This window comes from Alosa alosa, chromosome 7, assembly GCF_017589495.1.
Source record: "Alosa alosa isolate M-15738 ecotype Scorff River chromosome 7, AALO_Geno_1.1, whole genome shotgun sequence".
Taxonomy (NCBI): Eukaryota; Metazoa; Chordata; class Actinopteri; order Clupeiformes; family Clupeidae; genus Alosa; species Alosa alosa.
Window position 1 is genome coordinate 1,375,573 of NC_063195.1, and position 15,701 is coordinate 1,391,273.

Here is a 15,701-nt window from a genome sequence, read left to right on the forward strand (position 1 = left end):
ACACAATGCACACACACACAATGTACACACACACACACACACACACACACACACACAGACACACAATGTACACACACACACACACACAATGCACACACACACAATGTACACACACACACACACACACAATGCACACACACACAATGTACACACACACACACACAATGTACACACACACACAATGTACACACACACACACACAATGTACACACACACACACACACACACACACACACACACACACACACACACACACACACACACACACACACACACACACACACAATGTACACACACACAATAATACGCACACACACACAATGTACACACACACACACAACACACACAGACACACAATGTACACACACACACACACACACAATGCACACACACACAATGTACACACACACACACACAGTACACACACACACAATGTACACACACACACACACACACACACACACACACAATGTACCACACACACACACACACACACACAATGTACACACACACACACACAATGTATACACACACACACACACACACACACACACAATGTACACACACACAATGTACACACACACACACACACACACACACACAATGTCGCCATTAGCACGACACACACACACACACACACAATGTACACACAGACACACACACACACACACACACACAATGTACACACACACACACACACAATGTACACACACACACACACACACACACAATGTACACACACACACACACACACACAATGTACACACACACAAACACATCAAAAACACATGAGTATAAACTCACATAATACACACAGAAACATCATACGCATGTTGCACGCACACACGCACACGTCAACACAAATATCAAAAACCCATCATAAACATGTTAGTCACACGCACACACACACACACACACACACACACACACACACACACACACACACACACACACACACACACACACACGACACACACACACATCTGGTGAATCTGACCTTCCTTCTCCATCTGTGTACGCTTCCTCTTCTGGCCACACCCCCTTCTGAAGATTGGATAAACCTCCGGCAGTAGGAGGAGCCTCTCCGGTGGGAGTGGCTTAGTTTCCACGGCGACGTTGACAAGGGGGTGTGTCTCCATGCGGCCATCAGCTGTGACTGGCCCGGAGATTATTGGTGGGCGTGTCGCCAGGTGGTCATCACCTTTGATTGGCTCCGAGTGCGTTAGTGGGCGTGTCTCTATGTGGTCATCACCTTTGATTGGCTCCGAGTGCGTTAGTGGGCGTGTCGCTAGGTGGTCATCATCACCTTTGATTGGCTCTGAGTGGGTTTGTGGACGGGACTCTGTGTCTGACGCTGCATCCTCATTGGTCCACGACGGGCTCGGGATTCGACTCTGCCTCGGCTTCCTCGCCCAGCCCGCCCCTCGGCGACGCCTCCGAGCTCTGATTGGTCTAGACGCCGTCTGCAAGGAGGACACCTCCGCTCCCATTGGCTTAGAGTCCAGGTGCAGAGAAGAATCCTCAACTCTGATTGGCTCAGAGTCCATCTGCACGTAGGAATCCTCAGAGGCGACGGCGCCACAACCCCCAAAGGGCGTCACCGAAGGCCGTGATTGGCTGGCTCTGCGTTTGCCCCGCCCCCGGCTCAGCTGGCTGAGAATGACAGCCTGGAGGTCCAATGGGCTTTGAGAGCTGGCCATGCGGCGAGTGGTCCTGACGTAGTACTCCAGCGGAAACAGCAGCCCCTCCACCAGCGTGCACGAGCTCTCCCATTGGTTGCTGCCACACACCATGCCCTCCGATTGGACAGGCTCTTCACCTGAAGGACCGTTTGATTGGCTGGAGGCGGTGACCTCGTGATGAGCTGAAGGGTCTGATTGGTCGACAGGGTGAAGAGTCGGCATTAGCGCATGCTCCGATTGGTCTGATGGGTGATAGCCAAAAGTAGCTGCAGGGTCTGATTGGTCAAGGGGGTGAAGAGTCGGCATGACGGCAGGCTCTGATTGGTTTACAAGGTGATGACCAGGACTAGCTGTAGGAGTAGCCGCCGGCTTTGATTGGTCTAGATTCCCTGCAGGCCTCCTTGGTTTACTGGTGCATCTCCTTCGCAGTGATTGGTCAGAGGCAGGACTCTTGGTGTCTGATTGGTTGACTGGCAGATTAGACCGTGGAGCTTCGTTTCCATCTCTCCTTCTCTCACTCTCCAGGCGTCTCTCTACATCCCTCTCTCTCTCCTTCTCCAAACTGCTCTCTGCATCACCCTCTCTCTTTTTTGTCCAGACGTCTCTCTGCATCCCTCTCTCTCTCCTTCTCCAAACTGCTCTCTGCATCCCTCTCTCTCTCCTTCTCTTGGCTGCTCTCTTCATCCCTCTCTCTCTCCTTCTCTTGGCTGCTCTCTGCATCCCTCTCTCTCTCCTTCTCTTGGCTGCTCTCTTCATCCCTCTCTCTCTCTGCCAGGCGAAGACGGCTGCGTTTGGACCGTAGTCGGTGTCCGGGGCTTAGCTTAGGGGAGAGGGCGGGGTCTAAGGTGGGCAAGTGGAACCGGACGGCCGGAACCCTGGTCTGAGGAGAACCCAGAGATCTGGAGGGGCCAGGTGAAGAATGCAGAGCAGCAGAACCTCCTAGAACATCCACACCTGCAAAGGAGAAAACAAATTGAAAAAAACAACAACATCAGATAAGAGCACTGAGACAGGAGAGAAAAACAACACAGAAGGACCAATCAGAGAGCAGAACACTGAGACAGGAGAGAAAAACAACACAGAAGGGCCAATCAGAGAGCAGAACACTGAGACAGGAGAGAAAACCAACACAGAAGGACCAATCAGAGATCAGAGCACTGACACGGGAGAGAAAACCAACACAGAAGGACCAATCAGACATCAGAACACTGAGACAGGAGAGTAAAACAACACAGAAGAGCCAATCAGAGTGTTTGTGTGTGTGTGTGTGTGTGTGTGTGTGTGTGTGTGTGTGTGTGTGTGTGTGTGTGTGTGTGTGTGCATGAACAGTAAAAAGCATCCACAGTATATGTTCAGTCATATGTGTGTGTGTGTGTGTGTGTGTGTGTGTGTGAGTGAGAGAGAGAGAATGACAGGAAAAAAGCATCCACAGCAAACCATTCTTCGTTGAATGTACCAGTCCATAATGTTGCATTGCATAGTGCGCAATGTACCAGTTCCTGAGTGGTTGTTATTTACCTGGTCCTGATTCGTTAACGTGTTATTTACCTTGTCCTGACTGGTCAGTGTGTTATTTACCTTGTCCTGATTGGTCAGTGTGTTGTGTACCTTGTCCTGATTGGTCAGTGTGTTATTTACCTTGTCCTGATTCGTTAACGTGTTATTTACCTTGTCCTGATTGGTCAGTGTGTTATTTACCTTGTCCTGATTCGTTAACATGTTGTGTACCTTGTCCTGATTCGTTAACATGTTGTGTACCTTGTCCTGATTCGTTAACATGTTATTTACCTTGTCCTGACTGGTCAGTGTGTTGTGTACCTTGTCCTGATTGGTCAGTGTGTTATTTACCTTGTCCTGATTCGTTAACGTGTTATTTACCTTGTCCTGATTGGTCAGTGTGTTATTTACCTTGTCCTGATTGGTCAGTGTGTTGTGTACCTTGTCCTGATTGGTCAGTATGTTATTTACCTTGTCCTGATTCGTTAACGTGTTATTTACCTTGTCCTGATTGGTCAGTGTGTTATTTACCTTGTCCTGATTCGTTAACATGTTATTTACCTTGTCCTGACTGGTCAGTGTGTTGTGTACCTTGTCCTGATTGGTCAGTGTGTTATTTACCTTGTCCTGATTGGTCAGTGTGTTGTGTACCTTGTCCTGATTGGTCAGTGTGTTATTTACCTTGTCCTGATTCCTAGCGTGTTAATTACCTTGTCCTGATTGGTCAGTGTGTTATTTACCTTGTCCTGATTCGTTAACATGTTGTGTACCTTGTCCTGATTCGTTAACATGTTATTTACCTTGTCCTGACTGGTCAGTGTGTTGTGTACCTTGTCCTGATTGGTCAGTGTGTTATTTACCTTGTCCTGATTGGTCAGTGTGTTGTTTACCTTGTCCTGATTGGTCAGTGTGTTGTGTACCTTGTCCTGATTAGTCAGTGTGTTATGTACCTGAGTGGTTAGTAGGTTTCCCACTGGGATTGGACTCAAGGGGTGGGGCTTCAGGTTGACGGAGGAGTTGTGATTTGTTGAGTTCTGAGATGCGACTACGCACATGTCTCCGCACCACATCCCGGCGTTCTGCTCTCTAAAACACACACACACACACACACGCACACACACACACACACACACACACAAAAGCACAAAATATACACACGATGAGTTTACACACAGAATTTATACAGACAAAGACTGCAGAATACAGTAAGACATTCACTAAAGAAGCAAATAAGACATGTGTGAAGATCCTCTCATGAAAATAAGCCAAAATGAGAGTTTCATCCTCATATTGCAGTGCAAATATCATAATATCATATTGATCAATACAACACAAGCTTATATTGTAGTGCAAATATCAAAATATCATATTGATCAATACAATACAAGCTCATATTGTAGTGCAAATATCATAATATCATATTGATCAATACAACACAAGCTCATATTGTAGTGCAAATATCATAATATCATATTGATCAATACAATACAAGCTCATATTGTAGTGCAAATATCAAAATATCATATTGATCAATACAATACAAGTTCATCTCCATCTTCACAGACTTTCATATTAATAATACACCAACCACCTGTAGTCTTAGAGCAGTTGGTTGGGTTGTTCATGATAACATTACAATAACAATAGCAGGGCCGTTTGTTCATGGGCCTATTAAACTACCTGCCCTCGTAGGGCAGTTTGTTGATGCCTATTAAACTACCTGCCCTCGTAGGGCAGTTTGTTGATGCCTGCCTATTAAACTACCTGCACTTGTAGGGAAGTTTGTTGATGCCTATTAAACTACCTGCACTTGTAGGGAAGTTTGTTGATGCCTATTAAACTACCTGCACTTGTAGGGCAGTTCGTTCATAGGCCTATTACAGTAGGTTACCTGTAGTCGTAGGGCAGTTCGTTATATTACAGTTGGTTACCTGTAGTCGTAGGGCAGTCCGTTATATTACAGTAGGTTACCTAGTCGTAGGGCAGTTCGTTCATAGGCCTATTACAGTAGGTTACCTGTAGTCGTAGGTTCATAGGCCTATCTATTACAGTAGGTTAACTGTAGTCGTAGGACAGTTTGTTATATTACAGTAAGTTACCTGTAGTCGTAGGGCGGTTCGTTCATAGGCCTATTACAGTAGGTTACCTGTAGTCGTAGGGCAGTTTGTTATATTACAGTAAGTTACCTGTAGTCGTAAGGCGGTTCGTTCATATTCCCTCTGCAAGAGGTCCAACCTTCTTCTCAGCTAACAGGAGGGAGAGACAGACACCAGAATCACACAATTAGACACACTGTGATCACAAGCATGAGAGTAAAGTACGAACGACAGAAAGACTAAAACGTAATGCTCTCACTAGCTCTTTCTCCTCCTCGACCACACTGACGTTAACGTTACTCTCTCCACGTTCCGTCATTCCGGTCAGCTACGGTCCACCGGAGTGAGTCTCGCCCTCCTCCTCTTCTCGGTTACCTTTCGTGGACAAAATAGGAAGTCACGCTCTGTCAAACGGTGAAAGCGGTTCTGAAGCCTTCGAACTTCAGCTGTGCGAAAGTCACTAGCGTTACAAAATCATCAGAATAATCGAGATGTTAACGAGACACAGCCTTCGCTAGCTACCGCTAACTTTAAACAGGGCAGTAACGTTAGCTAAATGGCTAACGAGAAGAAAAGTTAAATCTTTGACAAGTCAGTGACAGCCATACAAGTTGAAACAATATAATCAATCACACATATAAAACACAAATGCGGACATGATGTCGAAATGGTAAAACACATCTTCATCTAAACACCGACCGTGTTAAATTAATGTTTCATCGGCAGTTCTCTACGTCCATAACACTGCTGTTGTGGTGGTGGCGATCAAAGTCTCCCGCGACTACTCTATGCTAGACATAAGTAGTTGCTCTCTGATTGTAGAATTCCAACGATTTCCTTTCGCAAAGAGCAATGTTCTTCGCGTCCAGTTGATAGCCACTCAATCCGGATTTGCTCAATTTTATTGCCTGAATGCATGCTATTAATTAGTGGTACTTTCAGAGAAGTTGTGGTTGTTTTAATTACGTGCCATCTGAATAGATCTATCGCTCTCTACTATTGCTGTCTGATTGTCAGGCTATGTAAACACACTTCGCTTCCAGACAGCAAGCAAGTCAGTGGTGTAGGCCAGAGCCATAGAGAGAAAGAGTTGCGACACTCCCATTGGACTCCGTTGTACGCTTTTTGCCGCCTACTTCCGGGGTATGCAGCCTCGCGTAGTTCCAAAAAGCCATTCTATGCTGTTGGACATCATTCACTTCCATTGCTGACTGTCGAGTAACTTCTGAGGTAAGTTGATTAAATAGCTACCTGTTTTGAATTGTCAACTGTCTATATTGTATCATAGGCCCTTTATGATGCATATACTGATCTTTTGTTGTATGTACACAGCGTAATTATATATATATATTTTTTTATCTTGGTAGACGACCGATTGCCTGCTAGTTTGTTAGCTTGACTTGCCTTCTGTGAAGGCAACGTTATATCCAGGGGTAAATTGATTAAATAGCTACCTCTTTTGAACTGTCAACTGTCTATATTTTATCAGAGGCCCTTTATGATGCATATACTGATCTTTATTTGTATGTACACAGCGTAATTATATATATGTTTTATCTTGGTAGACCACCGATTGCCTGCTAGTTTGTTAGCTTGACTTCGCCCTCTGTAAAGGTAACGTTAACGTTATATCCAGGCGTAAATTCATTAAATAGCTACCTTTTTTGAATCGTCAACTCTGTATATTATATAAATAGGCCCTTTATGGTGCATATGCTTATATTTATTTGTATGTGCACAGTGCAATTTATATATATTTTCTTAACTTGGTAGACAACCGATTTTCAGTCATTGCCTGCTACTTAGTTATCTCGATTTTGCGAGCTGTGAAGAAGGTATCGCTACACCAAAAATTACAAAGTTCAGTAGTGAATCTCTGACATATTTTATTTAGTAAATTATTGATGTTAGATTACTAGGATCATTAAGGTTGATTAAGGACGTTTTTTTTTAGGTTGTATCTGCTGAACCTGGCGGTGTTAGCTAGTCAGCTGAGTACTGTGTATCTGATGCTAGTAGAAATAAGGTTTGTTTAATTACACCCTTGAAAGGGCTGTTGGATTGCATGTAGGAATACAAATTATTTTACACAAAAAATTATCATAAGCCATAATGAGCTTTAAAATGTTTATTACTCAGACAGTAGTGTGACTAATTTGTTTCCCAAACACTGCTGCTGCAGGCGGCTGCTGCTGGAGGCGATGACTGCTTGAGCTGGCTGGTGTTGGCGAAGGATGGTGATGGCGGCTGCAGGTAATGGTGGCTGTTGCTGCTGGTGGCTGCTGCTGGTAGCTGCTACTGCTGGTGGCGGCTGCTGCTGGTGGCGGCTGCTGGTGGCGGCTGCTGCTGGTGGCGGCTGCTGCTGGTGGCGGCTGCTGGTGGCGGCTGCTGCTGGTGGCGGCTACTGCTGGCAGCTGCTGCTGCTGGTGCCGGCTGCTGGTAATGGTGGCTGGTGGCGGCTGGTGCTGGCCATGGCTGCTGGTGGTGTCTGCAGGTAGTGGCTGCTGGTGGCGACTGTTGACGGTGTGCCGGGAACGGAGAGGCCGAATACATCCATGGCAACCAGTAAGGTGTTCGGCAGGGACCTAGATGGTATGACCTTAGGTGAGGAAGTCTGCTGTGTGGAAATTGCCTTCTTGGTCTGACTCTTGCTGCCAAGGTACCCCTTATTACGGCTGTTTGCCTTCCTCTCAGCTCCGATGCACTTTGAGTGAATCCTTAACCTCAGCCTGATATATGTTGAAAGGATTTTTTTTTTCAGCTCATGGCATGAGGGAAGGTTGCTATCCAGACTCATGGCCTCTCTTTCCAGCTGTTCCACTACGTTGGAGGATTCCATAAGGGAATCACTCGTCTTGGAACGGAACAGCTGCTCCACGTGCTGCAGGAGAGTGAACAGCTCATCGGATGGCCGGCATAATGCACCCCTTTTAAATTCCTTTAACTGTAGTAAAACAGCTCTCTCACTTGTTGTGTTGGTTACTTTTTCAACCAGTGCACACTGGCATTCCTCACAGAGCGAGAAGCCGATGACCCTCTTCGCTATGTATCCTGCCAGGTGGTAGAGGACACAAGACTCTGTCTTTGTGAGGTCAGGTGGTGATGGGTCTACCAGCTGCTCCACTCTCACAACCTCAGAAGCACGGCAGTTGCTGTTCTGGCTGTCCAAGAAGTCCGCCAAGTGGTCTGATGCATCATCCAGGTAACTGCCAGTATGCGTTGTCGAGAGGAACTGCCCTACAGTGACAGCCCGTAGTGCATAGTGGAACTCCACAGGTGTCGGGACTGAGTTCCTCTGACGTATGCAAGAAAAAGTATTTTCTAGGCAGTCCTGAGTGAACCGGCTTGTTAAGACAAATTTGTGCCCCTGTCTCAACAGATCTTGCTGGACCTCCAGTATTGTTGTTGTGGCCATCACCAGTCCTGTCTGGACTGGTTTCCAGCTGCCCTGGGGACCGATCTTCAGGCCCTGAAAAAGATGGATCGAGTCACGGAGGAAGCTGATGGCCTTTTCATACTCTTCCATCTTGAAGTGACTGAGGGCAGTGACAACATTGCGGGACGACATGAGGTCAAACCAGTGGTCCATCTTATCCAAAAACCATGCCGTTGTAAGGTAAGACTCTGGTCTGCGCTCCTCCTCTACCATGTACCTCAGGGCGGCACTTGTTGCTTTGCTGAATACATGCATTGCTGAACTCACCTTCATTTTTTCGAAATGGCTAGGCTCTAGGACACCTCTGGACAAATTGGGTGCCAGCTTAAGTGCCATGCCCTCTTGGAAGGACACCAGATCCTTTAAAGGGGAAACAGAGACCTCACTGGACGCCAGCTGCTCCTTTTCCACCACATCCAGAGGTATGGTGATGATGTGACCACGGATAATGGCACTCTTCAAGTTTTTGACGAGATGAGGAACGTCAGGCATGAAATGGAGGCGCTGGTTTGGCTCAACAGGATGCTGGATCCATGGTTTGTCATAGGTCACCCCAAAGGACTTCCACATTGCTCTATTGGGGCTCCCCATGTCTGTGGTGATGTTAAGCACATGAAGCCCTACAGATGCTGCTGCTTCAACAATGCGGACTATGATGGGCCGGTAAACTGCACCATTGGTGGAATTGCCGCTGTAGTGGTAAGCCACGACTTGTTTCCACCGCGTTGTAGCTCCAGCCAGCATAAACACCAGTGCATGCGTCGCTTGTCCTTGGTGGCCGGGCAGCGTGATGTTGCCAAATAGCCTCCCCGTTCCCAGATGGAGCTCCACGCCTGGAGTAATGGACATTTCATCTAAGGAAAGCACACACTCTCTCTCCATTTCACTCATGCCACCTGCCTTCAGCCTCAGCATCTCAAACACTTCCCCCAAAACTCCCGGCTCCAGCTTTACATGTTGCATCCTCCTTTGCAGCGTGCGGATGTTAGGCAGTGGAATCTGCATTTGCTGGAGGGTTTTATAACCGGTGGTGCCAGCAGTAAATCTTATTTTTATAGCTTTTTTAATTGTCTCCTTTCCCCACCGTATTCCTCTCTTCTTTTCCTGTCCAAGGGCTGTCATTTGGTCTCTGTTCAAAATTTGGGTGAACTTCTGATTAACTAAATTGTTCCTCTTGCTTAACGCCAAATTAATTCTTTTTTGCTGTGCTAGAGCCCTCTCTGCTCTCCTTCTCATTAACTTCTCCATTTTAAGTTGCCTTATTAGGTCCTCCACAATTGCACTATTATACCCTGGCAGTCTGGTCCCTGGAGCACCTGGCCCTGGCAAAGTTGGTTCGTCGTTGCTGGCTCCTGACTGACTGGCCCTCGGCACACACATCCCTGGATCACCTGCCCCTGGTAAAGTGGCCTCTTGGTAGCTCTCTCTGTCTCCTGTCATGTCCCTTTCCTTGCCCTCAAAATCCACCTCAATTTCTCCCTCAACCTCTGTAACAATAACAAGGTAATGTTGCTGTTATATGTATTTTGCCTTTGCATTTGCACCTACTGTTATCTTCAATATAAGGGTACACTACACTCCTATAGAAAATAAATTAAAGCGAAACATTACTGTAATGAAATCATTTGATTACATTACTGTAATCAAATCATCTGCCACAATCAGAAACCAAAAAAAATGTATAAACTCATCTACTGGCAATGGTTAAATTGGTAGAAATTTGTAGATTATCTACATTCTGTATGCAAATCCTCAGAGAATCCCTGAAGCTGGATGTACTAATTTGAATGTAATGTCTCATTAGGAGTGTAGTCTATCCTTGAATTACATTAAATGGGGAATATTGTTGCATTGTTGCTGCATGTGTCATACCAAAGTTTAATTTGCCGTATGTGTGGTCTGTTATACTTTGGGTTGGTGCTGGAGGCACCCTTCCAGAAGGGGGTTTCCTCCACTTCGGCTTAGGCCGATGAAGGAATATTGTTGGCACAGCATCTGGCCTCAACTTCAACTTGCCTCCGGTTTTTGTGGCAGTGAATTGGTCATCTTCAAAGTGTACCTGAAGGTGGGCTTGTAAGATCAGTTTCCATTGCACTTCAGATATTAGCAGTCATAATTCTCTACACTTAGAAATATGATGCCCTTTGAAATGCTTGCAAGTGATGCCACCTCTGAACATTACTTACATGACACAGTTTTCGGCTGTTGCTGGTCCCGGTCATTTGCAGGTTTTTGCGGCTGACCATTGTCATCCATATTTTCATCCGATCTTTGTCCTTGGGGAAGCCATACATGCGGTAACCCTTCTCAGACCGATTGGTGCATCCAAATGCTGCACAGCCAACCATGGTATGACCACTGATCTACAAAATGTTAGTTGTAACCAATGAACCACGACACCATTGAACATCACAGAGAGCGGGTGACAACTTTTCCTCAACCACCTGCCCTCTGACTTTTGAGAATAGGTCAGAGAGGTCAGAGTTCATAACCAAACAAGGATCCTCCCTCCCTCTCTCTCCTCAACCACTTTTGAATTTGCTCAGGGCTATTATAAGTGTGGTAAAGTATAGTATATTTGCGACGTTATAATATGTTGTGAATGGTTTGCCCTATATATAGTGTTACCTGCTGTGTCCATTGTTGAATCTATTGTCGCCCTATTTCGCTTTATCTGCTTTTTAGTGTCCAGGACACAGATGAAGAGGATGTTAGTATGCGTTGTCGAGAGGAACTGCCCTACAGTGACTGGCCATAGTGCATAGTGGAACTCCACAGGTGTGAGTCTGATGTATGCAAGAGAAAGTATTTTCTAGGCAGTCCTGAGTGAACTGGCTTGTTAGAATATATTTTTGCCCCTGTCTCAACAGATCTTGCTGGACCACCAGTATCGTTGTTGTGGCCACTGTACGTATGTTTGTTGATCTTATTCATGCTTGTTCCCATTTTTTTTTGTTCCACACTGTTCATTTTTATCTTATGCCAGGTACCTTTATTATGAATGTTGTCCTTCCTTTCAGCCCTGAGGCATTCTGAAGCCTGATGTATGTGGAGGATTTTTTTAATGTATTAATCACTTATAATATTCCTCCCTGTTCCTTCACTTTGTTCTTGTTTTTCCAGTTAGATACACACATTTACACACACACACACACACATCTTGTTGTCTCACTCAGTATTTTTTATTAAACAATATTTGATTCATTCATCCAAGCTTAATGAGTTGTTATTCTTTAATATATTTGATTCTTTGTGCATGGCTTAGTTTTAAAATTATCATGGTTGTGTGGTCAACTCCTGCCTCATCAGAAGAAGTGGGTGTAAATGCTGAATGGACTGTTTCTCAAAAAAGCAAAAAGGTACAACGGAGTCCAATGGGAGTGTCGCCTGTCACTGTTCTCTATCACTCTCTCTGCAGCTAACCTTACTCTGCATTAACCCAGAGCCGTAGAGAAAATCTTAATAACTCTGCACTTACCTATAGACCCAAACATATAAGCATAATGCTTTTGATAATATGTGAATGGCTTAATCTTAAAATTATATTCTCAGTCTTAACATGATCATGTTTCACGTTGTGGTCTGGGGGTGACCACTTATCAGAAGTGAGCTAGCTGCTAGGCGAATGCTGAATGGACCACGGCAGACGCTACCACGAATGTAAGCTAATGGCTGAATCGTAATTTATAAGCAAAATCACGGTAATCAATAATACAGCCCAGTTGCGATAAAATGAAAATCATGAGACATCTGTCATCACATGAATGATATGGAAAAGAAAACTTAAGTTAGAGCCGCTCTAACTTGTACTTCTGTCCATGCGAACATGAACATAAGCTTTTCCCTCCAAAAATGTAAAACTTATCTAAGTAATATACAGCTTTTTCGTTGTCACCCTGCCTCTCAAAATGCAAAACTGACATCAACAAATATGTAATCATGCAATAACAGCTGAAAAAGTAGTAGGGTGTATGTTTATATATATATTTACCGTTAAATAACGCAATCGCTGCTGTCTGTCCCATAGAAGAACATGACAGCCAGCGTATGTTTTGGAACTATAGCGGTTTACACGAACCACGTGACTGCACTGGCGGTGACATCAAAGAGTGTCGCAACTCTTTCTCTCTATGGCTCTGGTGTAGGCTAAAGGCACACCAGGGTCCGTGAGCCTAGTCATACTTCCTATAGGGAGGGAAAGTAATCTCATCGCCATCTAGTGGTTGCGTTCCTACAGTTTAGCGGAGGGGATGGGATTTTTTTTTAGAAAAAATATATCTCGGTGCACATTGGGATCTTAATTTAATGCCTTCCATATGTTAGGCACTGGGGTCACCTCTATTGCTTCAAGTGGTCATACCTTATTTTTAGGATCAGTTGAATTGTTTTGAGTTTTTGTCGTAACAAGGTGATAAGGAACTACAGCTGCATGTGACGTCACATGTTTGGGCGCTTAATCTCTAACTGATCAATACGCAATTTGCTTAACTGGCTTAACATATTTTTGTAATAACGGAACGTGATGTAAACCGCGTGGTGATAACCTTTATGTCAGGATAACTGGTGTTGTGCTTCTACTCACATGAAGAGCTAGCTCAAAGTATTAAGTGTCAATGCTAACCAGGCTAATAAATAAACCATGCTACCATGAGTAGTTGAAGGCAGAGCCATAGACGCTAAACGTACATGGCCCAATTCTGTAAAGTGACTGTCGGCCTCATTACCTGTGGAAGAGCCACGAGCAGAGCAACTGTTCAGTTTGAAACCAGGACGGCGCGAAACTGTCTCCTTTTGGACACTGCCTGTGGTAAGTAACATGCAATTTTACCTTTACCTGTTATTGCATGTAAATCATTATGAATGTACGTAGGCTTATTATTGCAGACACAGTTTAACAAGATTGGGTGTTTCAATCTAACCCCCTTGACGATGACGAAGCTAGCGGTAACGTTAATGTTATGATTTCTCAGCCTACTTTGTTGGCCTAATTACCGTTAACGTCAGTGTTGGTGGTTAGTCAAAAACGTTCAGTGCTGTAACGTTAGCTATACTTGCATAATGATGTGGTTTTCAAAGAAAAGTGTGATCTAATCATAGAAATAGCTTAACAATTAACCAGTATTCCATGACTTAGAATATAGCGATTGGTAATTGGGCATTTCATCGTTATCTATCCAACTTTAGGCACTAGGCAGGCAGGACCGAGACTGTATGCCTATACAAGAGAGTGTGTGTGAGAGAGAGAGAGAGAGAGAGATGGAAGCAGGGTGGGTCCTGTCCTGGTCATGTAAAGCTCATCAACATATACTTCCATTAACCTAACGTTACTGTGACTTTTTTGAAATGTACACCTTAGAATCCAGGCCACACTGACCAGAGACCTGCACTCCTTTGGATGAAGAAGGCTACATACATTTGTGAACCATTTCTTGTGTTGGAAAAACAGGAGACCTGAAGAGCTCTTGGCAAGTTGTACATTGATTTAATAGAATAAGTAAAACGTTTTTGTTTAGATGAGCCAAATCATAGGAATCAGCTTTCATCTAGGCCTGTGTTTTGTGATGTGTCATTTTTAGATGCTTTTGGTTTGCCTCATCCATTATGTCAGCAAAGAACAGGAGTGGGCAGGAAACATGCGCTGTTGAAAACATGGCCAACCAACTGGAGCACCCACAAGGCTCTTGTGAAGGAAGTCCACAAGCCTTTGTGCTTCAGGTCTGTATGTGTTGACAAATATGTCTTGCTCTTGGTGATTGTCATTGGTAATATATTAGCATTTAACAATCACACAATGTCAATGTTGCCCAAAATAACTACCAGGGAGGTGTTACCAAGACAGCTGCAGAGTGGCAAGACTGGGCTTTAGTAATATTTTGTCAGACAGTAAAGGATAAATAGTTTAATGATTTTTTTTCCTTTCTTTTGAAATGACATGCTGTCCATGCATCTCAAATTGAAGGATGGATGGAAAGAACTCTTTGATCAACCCCCAAAGAGAGCTGAGGTGGCTATCTGTAAGTATATTTAAGTGGACAAACAGAACTTCTCTGACAGATGACATGTTGAAATCTTGCTTTAGACCTCATAATGATCTTATAATATTCTTTTATACCTAAATGCAGTTTGGAGACACCCCCGGCTGGTAGTGCTGCTGAAACTGGTGGAGGCAACAATGAAGCGTCAACAGAAAGAGAAGGCAGGTGGCAAAGGTTGCTGCTATTGAAAAATACTTTGAGAGTGAGTATGTGTGCATGTATGTAGCTGGGTAGGTCATGGTACATGGTACAAAAATACAGAATTTAAAGCACTTAACACTTAACTCACAACCCACAACTACTGACAATGGAATTACTCATTTTAGAGTGAGTGAGTGAGGGAGAGAGACAGAATATTTCTGTAAATGTTTAATGTTAATTTAGAATAATTTATTTCTTTGAATCATTATACAGTTTTAAAATGTTAAATTGTCGATTGTTGTAGATAAAAGTAGCTTGTATATTTTAACTTGTTTAATTTCTAAAGTGTATATATGTAAAAGCTTGTATAATTTTTAAATGTTTGTTTTATTTGCAAGGTTGTGTTTGTTAAACTTGTTAATAAAAGTAGCTTGTGTTTTTAATTACTAGTTCTGGATTTGTGTTTATTTTCAAGTACTTTTGGTAGTTAATGGGCCACATGTGGCCCGGGGACCCAGCCGACATTCAGCCAACACTCAGTCAGATCAGATTTATAGTGTGTGGGCCAGTACAGGCCCAGAGGCCCAGCTGACACTCAGCCAACACTCAGTTATATAGTGTGTGGGCCAGACCTGGGCCAACAGAATGCATGACAGTCATTTCACAGTGTGTGGGCCACACCTGGGCCAACAGTTCCAATAAGAGTCATTTTATAGTGTGTGGGCCAGACCTGGGCCAACAGAATGCATGACCGTCATTTCACAGTGTGTGGGCCACACCTGGGCCAACAGTTCCAATAAGAGTCATTTTATAG

General features: G+C 44.4%; 1 protein-coding gene and 2 long non-coding RNA genes across 5 annotated transcripts in view; 2 read left to right on the forward strand and 1 right to left on the reverse strand.

The window, feature by feature from the left end:
• The window catches only part of LOC125298007, a 3,878-nt gene extending 1,629 nt beyond the window's left edge, over positions 1 to 2,249 (reverse strand). Inside the window, exon 1 of the mRNA XM_048248627.1 lies at positions 998 to 2,249. Coding sequence (XP_048104584.1) covers positions 998 to 1,988 — 991 coding nt within the window. The 5' untranslated portion in view covers positions 1,989 to 2,249. The remainder of the gene's footprint in view (positions 1 to 997) is intronic.
• A 5,465-nt stretch (positions 2,250 to 7,714) lies between these two features.
• Positions 7,715 to 11,930, forward strand: LOC125298009. Of its 3 annotated transcripts, none has more exons than XR_007194141.1 (4): positions 7,715 to 8,477; positions 8,655 to 8,891; positions 9,002 to 11,489; positions 11,582 to 11,930. It is a non-coding gene; the product is annotated as an uncharacterized LOC125298009 (long non-coding RNA). The 3 variants fall into 3 exon arrangements; XR_007194142.1 differs by having other exon boundaries at positions 9,002 to 10,776; positions 10,940 to 11,930; XR_007194140.1 differs by having other exon boundaries at positions 9,002 to 11,930.
• Positions 11,931 to 14,195: 2,265 nt separating this feature from the next.
• On the forward strand, positions 14,196 to 15,281 carry LOC125298042. Its single transcript, XR_007194150.1, has 3 exons — positions 14,196 to 14,426; positions 14,671 to 14,725; positions 14,834 to 15,281. It is a non-coding gene; the product is annotated as an uncharacterized LOC125298042 (long non-coding RNA).
• The last annotated feature ends 420 nt before the right edge of the window (positions 15,282 to 15,701 follow it).